Source organism: Ailuropoda melanoleuca, chromosome X (genome assembly GCF_002007445.2).
Source record: "Ailuropoda melanoleuca isolate Jingjing chromosome X, ASM200744v2, whole genome shotgun sequence".
NCBI classification, from domain to species: domain Eukaryota; kingdom Metazoa; phylum Chordata; class Mammalia; order Carnivora; family Ursidae; genus Ailuropoda; species Ailuropoda melanoleuca.
Window position 1 is genome coordinate 27,870,698 of NC_048238.1, and position 22,498 is coordinate 27,893,195.

The following is a 22,498-nucleotide window of genomic DNA, read 5'->3' on the forward strand; positions in this document are numbered from 1 at the left end:
TAGTGAAATTATTTCCATTAGATTTAAAAAAAATTTAAACATGCTTTTTATTCACCAAGTGTAGAATTAGAAACTAGAGAGAAACATCAAAAATATTTTCATCCATATTCTTCTTCATAAATAATCTCTATTTCTCAGTTCTACAGGCTTTAACATTCCCTAGATTTTTTCCCTTCCCAAATTATCCCAAAGATATATACTATAAGTACTTTTAATTGCATTCCCCATTTTCAAGCCATGATAGAGAAGAGGACATTATAGTCTTTCTGAACAGCTACCTTTTAGCAGACTATTTTCCTTCCAAAAAACAGAGACATAATGATGATATAAGGTGACTCAAAAAAGGGAGTGGCCATGTAGAGAAAACAGCCTCATGGAGAAAAAATTGAACTGAGTTCTTTCTACATGAAGTAGTTTTCAAAGCAGACAACAAACATGACTATTCTAAGTAACAGGAATAGCATATACAAGGACAGTGACATAGAGAGTATCAGAAAAGGCTTACAGAAATATAATACAGGTTAAGGGATATGTGGGAGCTAATAGAAAACACGTATTGAGAGACAGGTAGGGACCAGGTAATAAAAATCATTGCAGGGGCGCCTGGGTGGCACAGCGGTTAAGCGTCTGCCTTCGGCTCAGGGCGTGATCCCGGCGTTATGGGATCGAGCCCCACATCAGGCTCCTCCGCTATGAGCCTGCTTCTTCCTCTCCCACTCCCCCTGCTTGTGTTCCCTCTCTCGCTGGCTGTCTCTATCTCTGTTGAATAAATAAAATCTTAAAAAAAAATCATTGCAGACCTAAGTGATCAGACTCTGTAGAGAATGGAAAGCAACTAAGGATTTTAAGCAGAGGAGAAACTGTAATAAATAGCTTTTGAGAGCCCACGCTGACTTTAATGCAGAAATTGGATTGAAGAGAGGTAAAAATTCAGGCAAGGACTTGATCTACGGCAAACAGGGACAGAAACAAAGATGAAACAATGAATGTGAGAGACAGTGAACAAATTCTGTGACTGATGACATGCAGAGGGCTCACAGGGACAGGAAAGGGAGGAGTTGGGAATGATTCCAGGTTTCTGGTACAGGTGTCATGGTGAACAGCTGTGTAGTAACAAAAATGTTGAAGTCAGCAAAGGAAGCAAGTTTAGAGGGAAGTAGGGCATAAGGAGTTAAGTTTCACCTTGTTGATCCTGAGATGCATTTTGGACTTCAAGTTGGATATATCCAGAAGAAAATGGGATAGAAGAAATTGGGCTCAGGAAAGAAATCTGAGCAGAAGACACCCAGGCTTATCAGCTTCAACTTATTTTTAATACAATCTTCTGAAGGAACAGAGAGAAAAGGCTTCCTCTTTCTACAAGACAATACGTGTCCCTTACCTCTACTTAAGTTTCTCACGAAATTATAAAATCCCTAGTTCTGTAAGTGTTCTTTATTTTTTTTAAAGATTTTATTTATTATTTATTTGACAGAGAGAGAGACAGCCAGTGAGAGAGGGAACACAAGCAGGGGGAGTGGGAAAGGAAGAAGCAGGCTCCCAGCGGAAGAGCCTGATGCGAGGCTCGATTCCAGGATTCTGGGATCACGCCCTGAGCCGAAGGCAGATGGTTAATGACTGAGCCACCCAGGCGCCCCTGTAAACGTTCTTTAAATGCTACCATCCCGGTAAAATCCAACTAAAATGCTAAAATACAAAGTGTATTCAAACCAACACTGGATCTAATTATTAGTCCTTGTATTGTAGACACCACACCATGTCCAGGATTGCATTAATTTACTAATAATCTATACCATTTGCTTTCATTTAATATTAATCATATACACATATACACCCATACGTTAGAGAAAATGTAAATGTACATAAATGTAAACGTATACATATACATATATACACATTTGTGTACAATTATATACATGTATTTACATTTATGTGTATGGATGGGAAGTCAGACCTTCCTCATCAGAAACTTAATTGATTTAAAGATATTACTTTTTACAAGCAGCAAATTTCAAACAATAAACATACATTTCCTCAGTTAAAACATGAAAGACAAGTATATGACACTTGAATGTGACACGTTAAATTTAATACGACATTGTTATAAATCTTCTAAAATCATGTGGGAGAGGAAATCACCCATTAACCACTCCTATTCAGGCAAAATATACACAGTATTCCAGCTAAATCCTCAAATGGCTTCTTTCCCCCAAATTTTCTGACACTGCAGGGTGAATAAAGGAATCCAATCATTTCCAGTCCAATTCTCTGGCACATAAATCAGGTACCAGAAAAGAATATATTAAAACACAAATGTTCTCCACCAGCCCATAGAGGGATAAGAAGGCTCACCTTATCCATAGACATATCATGGGAGGCTTTGCAAAATATTTTAGGTAAATCAAAATACTTTGTATGTATGCCATTCCATTGGATCATCCAACTTAATAAATCCACCAAAGAATCTGTCTTAATAATGCCACATAATATTTGTACAAATTGTTTAATGTCATCTGATATAAAGTTAGTTTTCATGTCTTGATTTTAGTGAATATATGTTAGTTTTTGGAGACCTTTATCTTCAAAAATTATTATTTTATTCCATAAACAAGTTTATTAACTTCATTAGATGAATGAGAAACTGAACATGCATATATTTAATAATCTGTTCTAAAACTGTATTTTCCAGGTTATTCCTCTTCAGAAGAGGATGCTTGTCTGTATTCATTCTTTTGATATATCTTTATTTCTCCATAATAGTAGACAGTAACTTTAAGATTAAGGTCATTTAGCAAAATAGTCCAAATGCCTTTTATATGCCAGAAACTCTCCTGGGTCTGGGCCTTAGACAACTTTAATACATCTAGCTGGGTTCTCAAGTGTTAATGTGTATAGAACATTATCTACAAATGGGGCTTCAATAGCCCTTTTCTCTGGAAGGCGTTTTCATTAGAACAACTTCTAAAACTAGACGCCTGTTTCTGGTTCATTTTTACTAGAAACAACTATCTCCCTAGAACAATAAATGTTCTTTATGCTCCATTTATAGTCTTCCTTCAGGTTTTCAAATACAAAAGGCCCCATAGGACCTGCACACCTTCCAAACGCCTCCCTTACTTTGTTTGAGTTTCTACTTAAATGCCGCCTTCTCAAGGAAGCATCCCCTGACCACTCCAGGTAAAACTGCTCTCTTCCCCAATTTTTTTCTTTACAGTTCTTATCACCTTTTTCATAGTATAAAACTTGCTTATTATGATGTGTGCTTAGAATGTAAACTTCATAGAGAAATCTTTTATGCTTTGCCTATGCTTAACCTCAAAGCTTAGACATGGCTGGCACAGAGAAGGCAGGCAAGACATATTTGTTGAATGAATACATACTATCCTTCTGCACAGAACACCTTCCTACCCTTTACTATTGCTTAATTAACCTCTACTTTCCTGACTTTCTAGAGCAAGATAGGTCATCCAGCGATGTCTGGTTTTGCCCCACTGAAGTCATCACAGCCATAATTGTACAACTGATTGCACTGGATTAGTGCAGGTCCAGAAGGGCAGGTACCATGACTGTCGCCCCTGCTTCTCCCTGCCATTGTAGTCCCCCGCTGTCATCCAGAGAGTTGCTCCTTAATACACTTTATTGACTGAATTTTGGTGGAGTTGAGCATCACACACCAGTTCTAATTCTTAGGTAAGCCCCTTCTATCTGCCAAGTCTCCCCTAACACCACTCTTCTGGACCTCAAAACTGTAGCCAAATTTGCCCTTTTCAGTTCCCTGAAGATGCCTTGCTCACTGATCTACTGTTTCCCCTTCCTGGAAACTACCCACCTCCACGCATCTCCTTTACACACCTTTTATACAGTTCCCTTCGACATTACCTTTAGACCCCAGCTTAAACACTTTCCTAGGGAATCATCTTTTGCTCTCAAATTTCAGTTGAAGTCTTATTAGTGTGTTGTCACAAAACCTTGTTTCTTTCCTTCATAGAAATAAGTTCTGTCCATTCTTAACTACTTGCTCATTTTTGTCAATAATTTGATTAAGGTCTATTTCCTCTGCTAGACTGCAAGAACCAAAAGAGCAGTCACCATGCCTACCATGGTGACCACAAATGAAAGGAATTAGCATTTGATTTCAAAGAGGGAGCCTGAGAAATGGCTACCATTGTTTCTAGTTTCCAAGGCAGGTAGCAGGCTCACAGATTACTTACTCCTGACCCAGGAAAGTAATGACAAATTCTCTTTTTGTTCACAGTTTTACCTCTGTTATCCAGCATAATCCCTGGGACATAATAAGAACATAGCAAGTATTTGCTGAAAAGAAATGAAAAACAGAATGCAGATGCTCAGAAAGAGATATGATAATGTCCTCCAGGACTGAATACTCTACATATATTACTAATCTCAGTTATTTAGCGAAGCTATTTCTCAGTAACATCAGTTAACTGGCATCATTGCTTACAAATCAGAGTCTCTCTGCATTGACATCCAAGAAACCACTAAAATTAAGGACAAGTTTATGACCTATGGTGACACTGCTGAGGGACAAGTTGAATCTCTGAGAGAGAATCAAATTAATTTACAACAGATTGTACTTTTTAGAATATTATCCTTCATAAGCCATGCTATCTTTCAGAATCCCTAAGCATATGTTCTGACCTAACTTTGTTTTTCTTCAAACCTTTTAACAGAAAGCCTTCTAAAAGTCTTTTTTAAAAGTTAGAGAAAAATGGGGCACCTGTGTGGCTTAATCAGTTAAGCATCTGCCTTCAGCTCAGGTCATGATCCCAGCCCCCATCAGGCTCCCTGCTCCATGGGGAGCCTGCTTCTCCCTCTCCCACTGCCTGCTGCTCCCCTTGCTTGTGCTCACTCTCTCTGTGGGTCAAATAAATCAACAGAATCTTTAAAAAAGTTAGAGAAAATCTAACTTATAATAAAGTTCATAGAATTAAGTCAACACATGTAAAAATATTCTATGAGGAGTATTTTCAGAGTTTTAACTCCAGAAGATAAGAACACATCCTTCTTTTATTATACTAAATCAAGGACTTCCCTTTCTAGTTTGTCCCATCTGCATCTCTTAACTAAAGACCACTGGATATCCATGTGGGGGCTCTGGATGGTGCCTCAGCACATTGCAGCAAAACAGATTGAGGCACTGTAATGGCGGAAAAAGAAGGAGTGCGATAAACATTCAACACTAACAAGTCAAGGGGAATCAGCTACGGATGACCAGACCCAGTCCTAACAAAAGCCCTCGAGGATCCTTCTCAGATCCCTGCCAGTTTTGTATTTGTTTTTGTTTTAGTTTTGTCCCTTGTATGGAGTCTATATACCTGGTTTTCTTCCCTAAAATTCTTCCTATACTAACAGAATTCCTCTGGGCTCAGCATGAGACATAGTAATAGTTCGTGGTTTCTGAAGCACACACGGAATTCTTATTACACGCAGACAATACTTGTGTTGCTGTTAAAGTGATCCCTCTAATGTATTTGTTTATCTGTCTTTTCATCCTTTATTATTTCTCTTCTCCTCCTCCTCCTCTGCCAACTTCTTTTTCTGTTCTCCTTCCTTTTAAAAATCCAACTAGGTTAAGACTAGATTATATCATTTGCAAAGAACCTAAGAAAGAATCACCAAAATGTCAAGGTCAGATGACAGCCCAGCATTCCAGAGCAATTCAAACCAATGGTCGAATAAGGCATAGAACTCAAATACGGATTCCTCTAAGACTGAGGAAAGTGATGGGATGAGAAGTAAGAAATGTTCAAGCCAGGGTGTTCTCTCCAAAGAATTCCTTCTAACCCTGACCTTTTAGACACTAGTCTAGATTATCTAAAAGTCAGGTCACAGGAGGGGGGCATGTAGGGGGAAATGAGGGTATCAAAAGGAAAAAGGAGGTTGTGGGGAAAAGAGGCTAGGAGGCAGTAGTCAACACTACTTAATAGTGAGGCAATCATGGACAAATGCAGATGGAGCCTGTATGATTTAGGAGAAGGAATACACGCACAGCTATCTTAGTAGATATCTCTGAGCCATTGAAATAAAGACAGAAAATAAGGTGAAAATGAAAGCCAGTAGGATAATAAATATAGAAAAGCTTAGGGTCACAACTCTTAATTTATCCTAGATAAGCTCTAACCCAGTCACCATCTGTGAGTACTACAGACTGTTTTTCTAGGTGGCTTAGCCCCACAGACATCACCCTGGAATGATTACATTCTAAAGCTAGTTGTATTAAGTCTGGTAATACCAATGTGGATGTTTCTCAGTTGTTGTGTTAACTAGAAATAGACTATGACTTAGAAAAATAACGGCCTTGATTTTTTTTTAACCAGGCACCCTCCCAACTTCTCCTCCCTAGACTTCTTTTACCTTTTCTGAAAATTTCTGAGGAATGCTGAGTATTAGATTTTTACCCATCTATAATTAGCTAACACTATTTTATGAGAACTACAGAATTTCTTCAAATGGTTATAGCAGTGGCCTATCAGTACAGTCCTTTAGCTAGTCACGAGTATATATGTGTACAATATACCTGATCATACATGTGATGATACGTCATAATAGCAGGCATCATAAACCTTTTTATATCTGTAATCCCTGCAATTTCATTGAATCACAAGCAATTAACATGGGTGACTAATAAACCTTAAATGCTCCATTGTAGCAGTTCAAGAATTTTCTTTTTGTCATTTAATGATAGAGAAGAAGCTACTATTGTTAAAAACTGGAAGTTTAAAGCAGTAACCTGAGGAAATGACATTTTACTGGGATAAAAAAACACAATTCACACAAAGAAAGAAGAAAACAGAGATAAGGCTTTAAGAAACTGCGTTATAGGTTAGGTAAGAGTAACCATGTTTAGAACAACCTCGTGCTGATAAAACTATTTAAACCCACATTGATTGGATCCTTAGACATGTCAGACTATTGGCCCTTAACAATCACAAAGAAAAGGCAGGCATTTCATGGCTAAAGTGAATGCCTCAAGTATAATGTGTAGTTGTGTGTGCGTGTGTGTGTGTGTGAGTGTGTGTGTATGTATATATATCACACTCAGAACAATAAACTGTATTTTTCCTTAATGTTGATGTTTTGGTGTATGTGCATATGTTTTGTTGAAAATGTTTTCAATTTTTTTTATAGTAAAACCTTGTTATTCCTAATCAAGACAAAAAGATAAAAATACGAAAATACCCAGCTTACTCTTTGTTAATAGGTACTGGTTATGTTTCCAAGGATATAATTACGATGACTCAGGTTGAATGGTGGCTTGAAAGGCTAAGTATCTTTTCCAACAAAACTTCCAAAAATTAAATATCCTGCTATGGCCTCATCAAGACTATAACTGAAGTTTTCCAGGAAAAAAATATGAAGGTGATCGATTTCTCATGATTTGACTGAATGTGATCCCTTTTGGGTTTTTTTCTTTTTACCTTTGTCCTCTCTTTAACTGTAGGTTTTAAGAGGACATAAATAATATTCCTCTGACAAGTTCTCTAACACATGTTATTCAACTATAATTAAAAAAAAAAAACACGGATCTGCATTCATATATTTCCCCAAAGGCCAGGAAGCTAGTGTGAACAAACAGTGGATAGTTAATGAAAGGGAAATGTGCACAAATGGAACATAATTTGACTTAGTTTAAATAAATATATTGCATTGTAAATATCTGTAATATACAAATTACATTATACATTTTCTAAATGTATTCTGAATTACAATTAATTATTTTGATGACGCAGTTAGTGTATTAAAGAAAATAATCTGACCTTCAGTTGTTCTTCCAAAGCAGCGGTTGCATAGTCTCCACTAGATTCATCGACCACCACTACCATGTGTGTGAGAGAATTGACCCTGACTTGTTCCTGTTCTAAGTCTTCTTGAAGCACCTGCAAGATTAAAAAAAAATTAAAGTAATTAAAATAATAGTCTTCTGAACTGAATGCCAAAAAACATTTCTTCCCAAATGTGTGGGATTTAATTTCTGTCATGTTTTGGGTCATGTAATTTTTTATTAAACAGAACCATTCCAGGCAAATTTTCTGCTACGGTGCTCAGCAAAATTAGCACATTTCTACTGTAAACTGAACTTGAAAGTACACAGAGGGAGCATCTACTGAGAAAAGTATGGTAGGAAGTTCTACGCCTTATCCCACTTCCTCTCGCCCTTTCAAGGACTTTTCTCCTAAAATTACCTGCCTCTGGCATCTTCAGCATCTCCTTCTCTACTGAAGCTCACCGTTATCAACTGTAACAAGACAAACTCTCTTGACCCAACGAACCCTTCCTGCTACTGCCTTATTATTTGTTCCTCTTCACTGAAAAATACTTTGTTTTCTACACTTACTCTTGCCATTTCCTTACACTACTATTCTCTTTGCCAACTACCCCAATGAAACACCTCTTGGAAAGGTTACCCTCAACCTCCAGGTTCCCCATATCCATTCTTCATTCATTCTCTTCTCTTGAGCTTCATGTACTACCCTTTCCTGATTATCCTCCCACCTCACTAAGCACTGCATTTGAACTCCTTTGCTGGTTCCTTCTCCTCGGCCCAACTACAAATCAGGTGTCAGTCCTCTGTATAAAAGCCAATGGAGTCACATCACACTAAGAAGGAAAATACAAAAAAAAATACAAAAAATTTTTAAAAATTAAAAAAAAATTAAGGAGAATACAAATTCCTTCCCAGAAATCCTTATACCATCTAGCACCTGCCTACCTCTCAAATATAACTGCATATCATTCTTGCCCTCTGCTACTATGGTTCGGCTACACTTGTCTTCTCTTCCACAATCTGTCAAGCTGTTTGCTTTGCCTAAAGTGTTCTTCTCCCTTATCTCTAAACAACGTCTCTTTCGTATTGTTCAAGACTCATTTTTAAGTGTCACTTGCCCAGAAGGGCTTTTCATGAAGACGCTATCTAAATTTCCTTCTCAATTACTCTCAGTCTCTATAATTTTTTAAGATAATACTTTTATTACTCAATATCTTCTTACATATTGGTTTAGTCATTTATTGTTTGTATAACTTACTGGAATAAAAGATCCACTAGAACAGAGATGTCCCTTGTCCTCATACATATGCCAAGCAACTGAAGATCAATAAACTGTTGCTGAATGGTGCCAAGTGGACAGGTAAGGGCAAATGCACAGATGAGGTTGGGTAAAGATTATAATCTAATAGGAGGGATTTGCTTTTTAAAAACTGTAATTATAACTACACTGACATCACATATAACCATAAAACAGTAGTCCAATCTTCTAAAAATCATAGTATACGACTTTTTTGTAAAGATAAACAGGGTAAACAGAGAAGGAGTAACAAAGAAGGATGCTCTAGAACTGAGACATCTTGCCTGGGAGCTCCAGTTCCCCAAGACCTTATCACACTACCCTCACTGTGATTAGAAAATCCCTACATGGGTACACAAAATGTCTCATCAGCTAGTTTGCTCCCTGGAATGCTTTATTATGTAAGAATGGAGAAGCACATTTGGGACAGGGTCTGTTAATTTCTGGAAAATCTGCAGTCCTTGCCTGCAAGCCCTGTGGTAGATGTGAGGGAACTTATTTGGGATTGGTCACAGCACAAACTCAAAAACATGAGCATTCTTATCCTAGGACTTTTATTTTTTGAGTCTCAATATTTTAGAGCACTATAAAATCACTTACTTTTAGTTCCTCTCTCTAGATTTTTATGCCATATTTTCAAGTGAAGCAATTTAGAATAAAATGACTATGCATTTATTTTGTGTGTGCAGTCTATACTGCCTATCATGCCTTTGACATTGCAGAGCTTACACTGGGTAATAAAACTCTTTCCGCCATGAGGCCGAAAATGGAAACATTAACATTCAGAATTGTCCTTGAAAGTCAGGTTGAGTCTGTGTTTTCTGAGTTACATAAGGCAGGACTGGGAGCATTTCAAATGTGTCAGCCAGTAATTGTAAAAATAATTAAAATAATATTTTGGTGATCAATAATATTTTGGTGGACATAAGTTCATTTCCTTAATTTGGCCAAATTCTTTCTCCTTACCATTCAAGTATGAGAGTATATACAAATACATGCATTAAAAACAACTAGGAAATAAAGATATACTGTTCACATTTTTACATTTAAACTATTGTTTTCACTGTTTTAGTACATTTTAATAAAGGAACTTGAGAAAATCATTTAATTGGTGAAGTACTAATTTTTTTAAAGATTTTATTTATTTAATCGACAAAGATAAAAACAGCCATCGAGAAAGGGAACACAAGCAGGGGGAGTGGGAGAGGAAGAAGCAGGCTCATAGCAGTGGAGCCTGATGTGGGGCTCGATCCCATGATGCTGGGATCACGCCCTGAGCCTAAGGCAGACGCTTAACGACTGAGCAACCCAGGTGCCCCGGTGAAGTACTAATTTTAAATTTGGGTTCAGTCTTTCTAAAGCTTATGTGATCAAATATACTATTTATTTTCTCCAGCACTTAGATTTCTGATTTTGTTTTGCTTACCTAGTTGCTTTATATTCTATATATTCAGAAATTATATTCTTGCCATATTTATCAGGTTTAAATTTTATGCTTTTGCAGGAGTGCTAACACAAAGAACCACTAAAGCTAGTTGTGGATTGATAGCTTCAAAACCAAACATAAGACCTGTCGGGATTTATAGTGAGTAAAGGGAAACAAAGGAACATGGGAAAGGCACTCCACAGTGGCTCAAATTCTTGAAGAGTGCATAGCACCGGAGGAGATTAGCATATACTATTTAAGTTATTTCCAGTATTTCCTTTTCTCTTCTATGACTTTTTCAAATTATACCTCTTCTTTTACTCATAATCAGGGATTAAAAGAGAAAGGGTTAAACTTAACTTTTCTGAGCACACTCTATAGCCTCAAGACAGAAGCCACTGCAACATCATAATCATATTTCCTATTTCCCCAGACCTCCCCTCTGAAAATAAATAGAATGCATACCACAGTATTTGCTAATGCCCCCAATATCATCAAGACAAAAGACTATAAAATATCCAATGTCTAGAGTTCATTTTTTTAAAAAGCTGCTTCCTAGAAGTAGCAAAAATGTCACATACACAGAGGTGGAATTAAAATGCTAAATTTTTCTGCCCACCTAGATATCCATGAATAAGGGCCTGGATCATTGATAGAAATTATACCCTCCTGCTTCCCTCTTTGAGAAAACACAGATTCTTAAGACTACTAATTTTTAAAATAAATTATAACTTTTTAAAGCTATTTAAAAATGAATTTTAATTAAATATTTACTTCTTATGGATTTGAATTTCTCATAGCTGGATTTATACAACAGAGATTTACAGTAGATTTGCTAATTAATCCTGAAATTATGAGCCAAATTATTCCAAATATAGATATATCCCCAGAGAAGTATGCTAACATTTTTTGCCTATCAGGAAATAATATCTTCTTTTTTTTTTAAAGATTTTATTTATTTATTTGACAGAGAGAGAGACAGCCAGAGAGAGAGGGAACACAAACAGGGGAAGCGGGATAGGAAGAAGCAGGCTCCCAGCAGAGGAGCCCGATGCGGGGCTCGATCCCATAATGCCAGGATAAACCCCCTGGGCTGAAGGCAGACGCCCAACGACTGAGCCACCCAGGCACCCCAGGAAATAATACCTTCAAACTGAAATGCTGTAATTGTAATTGCTTGATTAAAAGCATATAAATTATTTACACACACACAAGTACATGCTAGGTATTTTATTATGTATTTCTTGCTGTTATTTTTATTCAAGTAATGCATTTGTTACACTTACCAGATGAAAAAAAAATTTCAGGCTCCTAATTACATTTCTATACCATTATTAGATAGATACAAATGTCAGCAATGTTTGTTCTCTAATGTCAACTAACAATCTTTTTTTTCTCCTTATGACAAGAGAAAAGGCCAACAGTGAAATTTAACATTAAAAATGCTTAGATTTGACAAACAGATTTTGTTATACCTCTGTAAATAATTCTATTTCTTATAAATTATTCTGTAGTTAAAGGTCCTGACCAAATTTGTTATTCCCTTAGTACATACTCACAATTTCATGATTTAAATATGACTTTTCTTCTACTCCCTTTAAATGTCATCAGTAGTAGTGAATACTTCTTGCCCTGACCCACGTCAAAGTTTTTTCAAAAACTGGCTCAGGAGGATCACTGAAAAAGAGTCACTTTAGTGTTTACTCCAAACTTAAGTGATTTAACTCTTTATTAGCACACAGGTGAAATAATGCTTGGAAAATAAAGGAATGGAAATACGTAAGGCTAGGGAATTACTAGATTTGATGTGCAGAGGTGAAGATGAACAATTTATAGAAACATAAAGAGACCACAACAACAAGGTTGGGTGTCTCATAATCTCCCTAGGAGGCTCTACAATACTTCCCTTGGCCATAGTATATGCTCAGTAACATGGAATAGGAAAGGGCAGTGGCTGCCTACATGCACAGTCTATTTCATTACTCCTTCTACTTCAATGACCAACCAATAGAAAATTGCCAACACCAGGTCCTACATGCACACACACGTACGCAAACACACACATCTAGAAACAACACAGATCATGGGCTATGCATGGATTCTAAGACCATCTGTTGCCTCCCACATATTACTTTAAATTAATATAATTAAAAGATGTTTAATAAAATATTAAATTTAAGTAATCTACAGCGTTTTGGTTTAGCCTAAGAATATGCACACAAAAAGAAAGGCTGACGAGAACAAAACTTGCATCAAATATAGAATTTGCAAAAAATCTTAAGAAATTAGAAGAGTTTCCAGAAATATGGGATAAGACCAACACCTGGGAAAGTAGTATTTTTTTTTAAATCTATCTCAGGAACAAAACAAAACAAAAAAATCCCTAGATACTTATGAACAATTAGCTAATGCAATACATCCGGATATGAATTGATTTTATTTTCAAATAAAAACACATCCTGGCCAAATCAGAAAATTTTATGATTTCTTAAGAAATGATGAGAAGGTAGGCAATTCATCCTTCTCTTCACCTTTTCTCTTATGGCCATTCTTATCTCCTTCTTTCCATCAGCTCTACACTGGTCTAGGCTCTGTATCTGCTGCTTCCCTGAGTGAAATAATCTGGAAATGGCTTGCCATTTTATTTTCAGTCTAGTATTCACTTCGCTTAGCCTGACTAATCACAGTGCAGTCTAGTTCTTCAGGAGGATCTATTTATAGTATGTAATTCTGTTGTATATTTGCAGAATATTTTTAAAAGGGTACCTCAACAGGCCTGCCTAGAAGACCTTTTAGTTTGCTATCCACTTACTAAATGTGATTGTATAGTTATATTAGTCTTTATATCAGAACCCACTGTTTTTTACCTTTTTGTTAGAAATAAATGTTTACGTTTCAGCCAACTCCCAAGCTACCAAAGGGGAGTTCTAATGACCATTTTAATGACATCTGAAAGATGTTCAAAGACATCTGAAAGATCTTAAAAACCTAAAGCTTGAGAGCTCAAGAAATATGAAAAATTGTTTTAAAAAACAGAGTTGAGTTGGCTTCAGAGGGAAGAGGGGTGGGGGAATGTGATGGGCTGGTGATGGGTAGTAAGGAGGGCACGTATTGCATGGTGCACTGGGTGTTACACACAACTAATGAATCATCGAACTTCACACCAAAAACCAGGGATGTACTGTATGGTGACTAACATAATAAAAAATATTATTATAAAAAATAAATAAAAACAGAGTTGATAATTAATGTATCCTGCCTTGTTTGGAGTATAAGTAGAATAGGGTATGATATGGTTGACAGACTAATAAAAATCTATGCATGTTTAAAGGTGTGGGATCTGAAGTCAGATTTTCTGGGTTTGATTTCTGGATGCATTGCCAACCAGCTATGTGACCTTGAGAAAGTTTTCAATCACACCAAGTCTCAGCTTACTAATTTTCAAAATTGGGATAATAAGAGTACCTATCTCTTTAGGTGGGTAGGAATCCTGAATACTATATAATTGCTTAGCACATTGCCTGGCACACAGTATGAACTCACTAAACATTAACAGCTAGTTAGTACTAAAAGCTCACATTTAGGCAAATTCAGAACAAAGACTTCAAACCCTATTGCAAGAAGCCAATAATCATCTCATTCACCCTCATCTAATTCCTGCTGTCTATCATCCTCTAATAGGTATCTTAAGTACAGAAAGGATGTGCTTTTGGAAATCCAGGAATGAAGTTACAGCTAATTTTTAGGATTTGGAAAAATAGAAAATGAATTTTAAATCCAGAAGTAAGACTTCAACTTCCAAATTATTTACATGAGATTAACAACAGTAGCTTTAAACTAACTGATCTAGTGATTGCATACATTGCTAAAAAATGAGTATGGTCAGAAAAGCTATATTATGGGGCAAGGAGGACAGACCCCAAATCACTAAATAATAGACTTCAATTCTCACACTTTTCCTCCTTCCTCCGTAATCCACGCATGCATGCAGACATCCAAACACCCTATCTATAGCTACACCGTTGAAAACAGCAATTAAAGTGAACACCAAGAAAATCTAATAAATAATTACAAAATGCCTTTAGCCTGACAATAATTAATGAAAAAGAAGAGAATAGGAATATTGGGAGAGAGGGGAGGGGTGGAAGTTTTCAGGCACAGCACAGAGGAAGTGATATGCATGTCGATGTGATATTCCATTCTACTGATTATCCTCCTGCTCAAACATCACTGCTATTCTCATCATAAGCCTATTTTGTTCTATGTTCCCTTTCTAATTCCTTTTGCTCTAATTTTAAAGAAAGAAATACAGGATTAATGTTGAAAAATCATTTCCTTAATCATTCTAATTCCGAGCACTTCATCTGCAGCTACCACTAATGTGCTCTTTCCCCACTGCTTACTCTGAGTCTGAGGACTTACATGCCGTTTCTCCATCTCTTCCATCTAGATATTCCCAAGCCAGGGAAAACAAATGCCACACTTGCCCAATCTCCTTGCTACTCTCTGCATTTGCTCTAGCCTCTAGGATAGCTACTGGAGTCAAACTTCCTTGGTATCTAAGGAAAGAGGAGAAAGAGTCTGGCAGACAGGTCAAGATGAAAAGCCAGAGTCTATTGATTACTATTTAATTTCCCTTAGAGCAACTCCTTAACCTCACTGAACACAATGGAATATTACCAGCCATCAGAGAGGATGAATACCCACCATTTGTACTGACATGGATGGAACTGGAGGGGATTATGCTAAGTGAAATAAGTCAGGCAGAGAAAAACAATTATATGGTTTCACTCATATGTGGAACATAAGGAATACTGCAGAGGACCACAGGGGAAGGGAGGGAAAACCAAATGGGAAGAAATCAGAGAGGGAGACAAACCACGAGAGACTCTGGACTCTGGAAAACAACCTGGGGGTTACAGAAGGGAGGGGGAGGGGGGACGGGGTAACCAGGTGATGGGCATTAAGGAGGGCAATGTGGTGATGAGCACTGTATGTTATACGCAACTAATAAATCGTTGAACACTACATCAAAAACTAATGATGTACTATATGCTGGCTAACTGAACATAATAAAAAAAAAAAGAAAACAGAGGGAGGGAGAAATCAGTCAATCAATCCCTCCAGGACAGGTTTAGTACTGGAATTAAATGAGATAATACATTAGAATCAGCTACCACAATGCTTAGAGTTGGTAGGTGATGAGAAATGCTAATTTTTTGTCTATTTCTGACATTATCACCTTATCATTCAATTCTTAGACTAAGATCCATGGAAATAGTCCCTCTGGGCATCAGTATTTATTCCCTAATCTTTTGATAATAACATCCTCTTTAGGGGCTCCTGGGTGGCTCAGTTGGTTAAGCATCCGACTCTTGGTTTTGGCTCAGATCTTTTTTAAGATTTTATTTATTTGACAGAGAGAAAGACAGCCAGTGAGAGAGGGAACACAAGCAGGGGGAGTGGGAGAGGAAGAAGCAGGCTCCCAGCGGAGGAGCCTGAGGCAGAGCTTGATCCCAGAGGGGATCACACCCTGAGCCTAAGGCAGATGCTTAACGACTGAGCCACCCAGGCGCCCCTTGGCTCAGGTCTTGATCTCAGATTGGTGAGGTAGAGCCGGAGTTGGACTCCACGCTCAGCAGGGAGTCTGCTTGAGATTCTTCCCCCTCCCCCTCTGCTCTCTCTCTCTCAAATAAATACAATAATAAATAAAGCTTTTTTAAAAAAAAATCCAAGTTAGTAGTTTCCTCATTCTCACTAGATGATCTAAATCTTTAATTGTTAATGGAATCTAAAATATTATCCAGTATAAATTATTTCTGCAATATGTAGTTCCATTGAATAACAGAATACTACCAGTTTTACCACTAGAAATCATTTTGCTCATAGCAGAACTATTAAACATAAAATTATAGCATACTGTAGTTACCAACTTTATATTCCTTAGAGACACAACCTTATTTTTAATATGAGAATGGATTTATGGTTTTCCATTTTGTTATAAGGTACATGAATATATTTTTCAAGAAAATTATTATTTTCTTAAAATTCATATTATCATATCTGTTGTGGCTTTCTTGTGAAAAATTTTCACCTAAAATGCATTCTAAAATATTTTCTATATGTAAATAATTCATTTACATTTTTAATGTTGTATTACCTATTCAAGGAAACTGAAATTAATTGGTATTGGTCCAGAAAAACAGAAATACTTTACATTAGACTAATTCCTTAAATGAGAGATAGAGTCATCTGTTTTCCTTTTTTTTTCTTTACCCTCCCCAGAGCCAGAAACTTCTAATAAAGAAGCATTATAGGAGAAATTAAGAATAAAAAAATAAAGCTGGTGTCTCTAAGATTACGGCTTCATGGATAGTTATATTTCAGCAGATGTACTGAGGTACCTGAAAACAAGGCTGTGATATTTTGAGCAATGTAATGTTACTGAGTCAGTGCTCAGTGATATTTAATGAACCAATTAGTAATCTCTTAGCTGGAATAACTTGATTTGTTAAAAGAACATGAGCACGGATTATTATTATTACTATTATAATTAATTAAATTAATGGAATATCTAGTATGTAAAGTTATTCTTGGAATCTGCTGCTTATTTATAGCATATTGATGGGAAATTAGATGCCTTCTCAAGTAGATTTTAAAAAATTAAAACTGAGCATCATGCATATACAATTCTGTCGAATATGAAGAGTGATACTGCCCTTTTCTACTTTAACTTGCCACTTTCTTTTATCAAAAGAATGTTGTTATCACACAAATCAGTCTTATTTGGCTTGGAGACATGTCTTATACAATAATAACAGCTAAGGTCATTCGTGTAATTCTAGGTACCAGCTATTATTCTAAGTGATTTTTATCCAATTATATGTCTAATGTTTTTATCATCCCTGTAAGATATATATCATCACCATTGTCTTGATTTCATACTTGGGGAAACTGAGGCATAAAATGGTTAAGTAACTTCTGCCAAGTCATTCCCCTTGCAAATGATAGAGCTATGTTTTCATCCAAGGCAGTCTGGCTGCAGAGTCTGTAATATACCGTCTCTATGTTAGAGATATCAATACACTTAAATATGCATGAGACAGATATGTCTGTTTTGTATAACTGCACAATACAAGGCACATAAATAGAAACTTAAACTGTTATAAGTGTATGTGTATGTGTGTATATTCAGTTGAGTTCCAGGCTTTAGCACTCTGGTGATACTTGAATTCAACCTATTACATTTTAAAGACTACTACCACAAGGCTATTTTTAAAAAACACACATACACACACATACACAATAGTTAGGTCCTACTATATGTTCTTACTGTTTGAAAGCAGTGTGAGGACTGTGTCATTTTAGCAATAAATGCCAATCAGAACAGTGTTTGATATGGGGTTTGGGGCATTAGTGAGAGGTTCAAGTGACTTTTTTCTGCATGGCTTAGTTTCTTTGACTGTTTTTACCTTCTTTCTCATGAATCCTTCCTATCTGGATATTTTCTCTTGGAACATACTTATCATCATGCTGTGTTTTGACTATTCTCTTATGAATCTTTCCTATCTGGATATTCTCTCTTGGAACATTTTTGTCTTCATGCTGTGTATGTGATGTGGTCATGGGATCTCCCACTTGAGAGAATATGTTTTTCTCCCATGGTTCCTATTCTGTGCCCCTTGAAGGTCAAGTAAGATCTATATGGAATTAAAAAAAAAAGTTTCCCTAGGCCTTCTCTCTCCTTTCTTAATAAGAATATGGGAAGAGGGGTTAAATTGTATGGACAGTTTTTTTAAAAAAGGGCCAACCAGACCTAATTAAGCCTGTGAATGAGGCCAGAGGGCAAAAAGTCCTTATAATTTATATTAAGTTCACTGTGACTCACAAGGCTACAGCTCTGCCCACAAATTTAAGAATAGAGTCTTATGATTACAGATAGTATAGTTTGCCCAGCTGGTCCACTCTTCACTACTCCTCATGAACTGATCACCCTGTGGCAGGTCCCCAGCTAAAAATCTGATTCCACCAAATGGATTTCCTTTTCCACATAAGCAAGGGTTACAAGCTTGATTCCTATGGACATATCTAGGTATGACTCCTGGTGGCATCTTCTGTGATATTTACAAAGATGCTAGGATTACAATCATTGAGGAATTTTAACAGGAAATGAAACAGGGATAGAAGGAAAGAACAAATGTCAGAGGTAGCAAAAGGGCATCAGAGATAATATCTCTCCACGTAAGTTGTGTTATAGATGTGTTCCTTCTTCATCCAGGAGTTGTTTCCTTGCCCCAACTCATAATGCTTTGGTTTATTTAAGTTGTCAGATTCATGTGTCTATAAGGAAGCAATGATGAGGCTTCCATGTGTGATAAAACTAGTCAGAAGTGTTTAAAGTGTCTGCTCAAAAAAAAAAAATTCACGGAGCATCAGTTACATACTAAGTAACTGGCTAGGCAGTGGAGAAACAAAGAAAAGGTCTATCTGGTTCTCTGGCTGTAGTATAGTATTTTTTCCTGGTTATATTGTTTATCTTTATTGCCATAGCCATCAAACATTCATTAATCATTTATTGGGGTCAAAGGAAATAAAATGGAATTCTAAAGCAGTAACTAATAATGTACTTTTAATCTTACTAAAGATGGAAGAGAGCTAACTAGTCACTAAAAGCATGACTTGATTCCATGGCATTCTTAGGCTTTTCAGAATCTTGCTCTTCCCAATTATTGCATTTCTATCTTAGTACTGTCTATTTTTCAAAATCCAACTTTGCTTCCCAGTTGCCCAGTCTCACAATCTATTACTTCAAGCCCTTTGCTCATCTCCTAAATTTAGTCCTGCTGGTTCTGTTGTTGATTTCCGAAATGTGTCCTACACCTGTTAACAATTTACATTGACACTGCCTCCATTCAGGCTCTATATGCTTTCTGCAGTATCTTCCTACCTTGTCTTCTGGCCTCCTATTCATCTGTGCTCTGATTTATCTTACAAGATATATCTTCCTAAAAAATTTAGATAAATTTTCCTAAATCACTTCTCTTCAGTTTAATTTCTCATCAATAATGACTCCCTACTATCCATGGAGCAACTCTAAATGCCTGAGTCTTGAGTTCAAGACCCTCCATGATCAGGTTGTATTCTTCTAGCTCTGAGGATAGCACAACGCATGATCTAGGCAAGTGACATGTTCTACATTTTCTCCACCTCATTTTCTTTACCCAACCAAGTCACTGTTTTTAATATTCTCAAGTCATTTGCCATATTCTGCCTGGTCAACGGTCACTTGTTTCCTATTTCTTTATCTGCTGTACTAACATGTGCATTTCATGAGGAAGACTCCATATATAGTAGGTCTCTGTATTGATCAGAGCACCCATTGTGCTTTAGTAAGTGTTTGTTCAATGATATAGAACAGAATTCAATGGAATAAAATGAAATGCCAAATCCTTTAGCAGAATTACACCTAAACCCTCCCCATTACATGAACATCTAGATCATTTTAAAGGTCACCATAAGAGACTTGGCAACCCAAATGTTTGGGATTAACTAAGCTGTAAGGAAAGGATAGGTGACTGAGCTTCTTAGAGGTCATTTAATTTGTATTAATCAGTACTTAACCTAGAACATTCACTGAAGTTGGAATGTAGCACACATGTCATATTTATATCTGCAGACTCTAATAACTTGTATGGTAAGGACTTTGTTGATGCTGTTACTAAGCCAATGTAGCTAATAACAAAAGTCTAAATCTCTTAGAACTGGAAACTTGGCTAGTATACTAAGCCTTAACCTTCATCTCAGGCTGACTGTGCTTTGAGACAAAAGGTTCCTCAATCAAATACTTTACTTTTGATTAAAAGACCCTCCCAAATACCCAACTTCCTTCCCATTAATGAATATCCAAGCCCACAAAAGACCTTTATTCCTCAATAATACTGTCACTCCTTCAAGGGAAATCCTTTCATTCCTTATCAACATCACTAAAAAAGTCTGCCTCTTTAGACAGAAATAACCAATCAGAATTATTTCTGACATATTCCTTCACAAGGGGAAGGAGAAGTTCAATTTATTCATTCCTGAGCGAATAACTTTTGGGTGACTCAGATCTCAAGTAAACCTGTAAATTCTCTCCCCAAAGGAATAGCTGTGAAGAATGATTGGTTTTTCCAAATTTTGCAGCAAACTGAATTTTTCCCAGTTACCCAGAGTTAACACTTTGGCTACATTTAACAGTAACCACCAATATAGGATCAATTGTTCTACCTTGCATAATTGGCAGATTCAGTAAAAGTATCTGCATGGCATTTCACAGTGGTTGCATCTCTAGCCTGCATCGTAATAAAAGGCTGTTTAAGATACCAAAGGGTCCTGCCACTGAACACAGAGAAGCATATCTATAATATTCATGGTGTACTTGCAAGATTTGCAAACTTTTTTCTGTCCTCCAACCTAAGGACAGCAAGAGAAAGTGAGAGAAGGAGGGAAAGAAGGAAGGAGGGAGAGAGAGGGAGAGAAGGAGGGGGAGAGAGAGAGAGAGAAAGAAAGAACAAGCCAGAGTTCTCTGACCTGAGCAGAATTTAAATGGATTCCCAGCAACAAAATCTGTGTCTCTTCTTTGATTTTGTCATCTGCAATCATCTCTAAGAAAAAGAAGGATGACTAAGGGATTTAATGTCTGTCTTTACATAGCTAAAACCCCTAAATGTTAACTTAGGTAAGGAGTGTGGGGATGCAGCTGGGTGGAGTTGCTTTTTTCAGTACCAAGGTTACTGATGTATTTTGTTGTCAGGAGAAATTTCCTTATTTTCTTTTACCTACAATTCTTGGGAAGAAAAGAAGCAAAGTAAATCAGTGACTACTTAAATCAGGCTTTAGTTTGAACCCAGTTACCTAAAGAAAGAACATTTATCTTTTTCTGTTTTATGAAGCATGGCAAGAATAACAACAACAAAATGTACTTCTTTTAGTGTGTACTTTTAAGAAAATATGTTTCCCATTTAAATAAATTCAACTATAGAGAACAAAGTGATGGTTATCAGAGGGGAGGTGGGTGGGGGGACGGATGAAATAGGCAATGGGGATTAGGAGGGCACTTGCTGTGATGAGCACTGGGTGTTGTATGGAAGTGTTGAATCACTATATTGTACACCTGAAGCTAATATTACGCTGTTAACTACACTGGAATTTAAATAAAAATTTAAATAAATAAACTCAGCTTCTTTATAAATTGTTTGATTTTGTTAAATCATTTTCTTTTCCCCATAATTATGTCAAGTAACAAAAGAGTATTATCAATTGTCAGGCTTTCTCTTAGCTATGTTTTTCCCTTATCTTAATTTTATAAAAAAAAATAATATAGCCTGAAGTGGGCTTAAACAGTTAAAGGCAGAAGTTGGCCTCACTCTCTGGGCCAGCAAACCGATTTCTTCTGTTTTTCCTTATGTGCTGATATGAGTAAATCCTGGATGTAAAAGATTAGATAATCAACTTGCATGTAATTCTGTTGCTTTTTGTTTCAAATTATTCTCTTCAAAGCAATTTCATACTCATCAGAAATGGCACATTTTCAAGTAATGGACAATCTGTTCAAATTTGATGACAATATTAGTCAAATATTTTCCATTCCATTCACTCTGTATCTTCCAGAGTAAAGTGCATTCCAGGTAACTGTCAGAATACAAAGATTCTACATGGCCTGACTATGCTGAATGAAGGATCTGTTCAGGGTTTCAAGCTGACACGTTTCCTTGTAGTTGCCCTAAGTCATTCACACTCATGGCTAGCCTCACATTATTCTGCCACTTCCCTTCTGGAGTCCTGGCTTCCTGGCTTCCTCCTCATACTCCAGGCATATAGTGCCAACATCATTCCCTCTGATGTTCAGTGTTACCAGCCTTAGTCTTGCCCCTTCCCAAAAAGCCTCACATTCTAAAACTAATGGAAACATTAAAAATCGACATTATTTCCAATGGGAAGATGTGGAGAA

At 36.7% G+C, this 22,498-nt stretch overlaps 1 protein-coding gene across 1 annotated transcript in view; it reads right to left on the minus strand.

Annotated features, from left to right (window-relative positions):
- The window catches only part of DMD (dystrophin), a 2,070,581-nt gene that overhangs the window by 1,440,495 nt on the left and 607,588 nt on the right, over nucleotides 1–22,498 (minus strand). Inside the window, exon 13 of the mRNA XM_034649821.1 lies at nucleotides 7,779–7,898. Coding sequence (XP_034505712.1) covers nucleotides 7,779–7,898 — 120 coding nt within the window. The remainder of the gene's footprint in view (nucleotides 1–7,778; nucleotides 7,899–22,498) is intronic.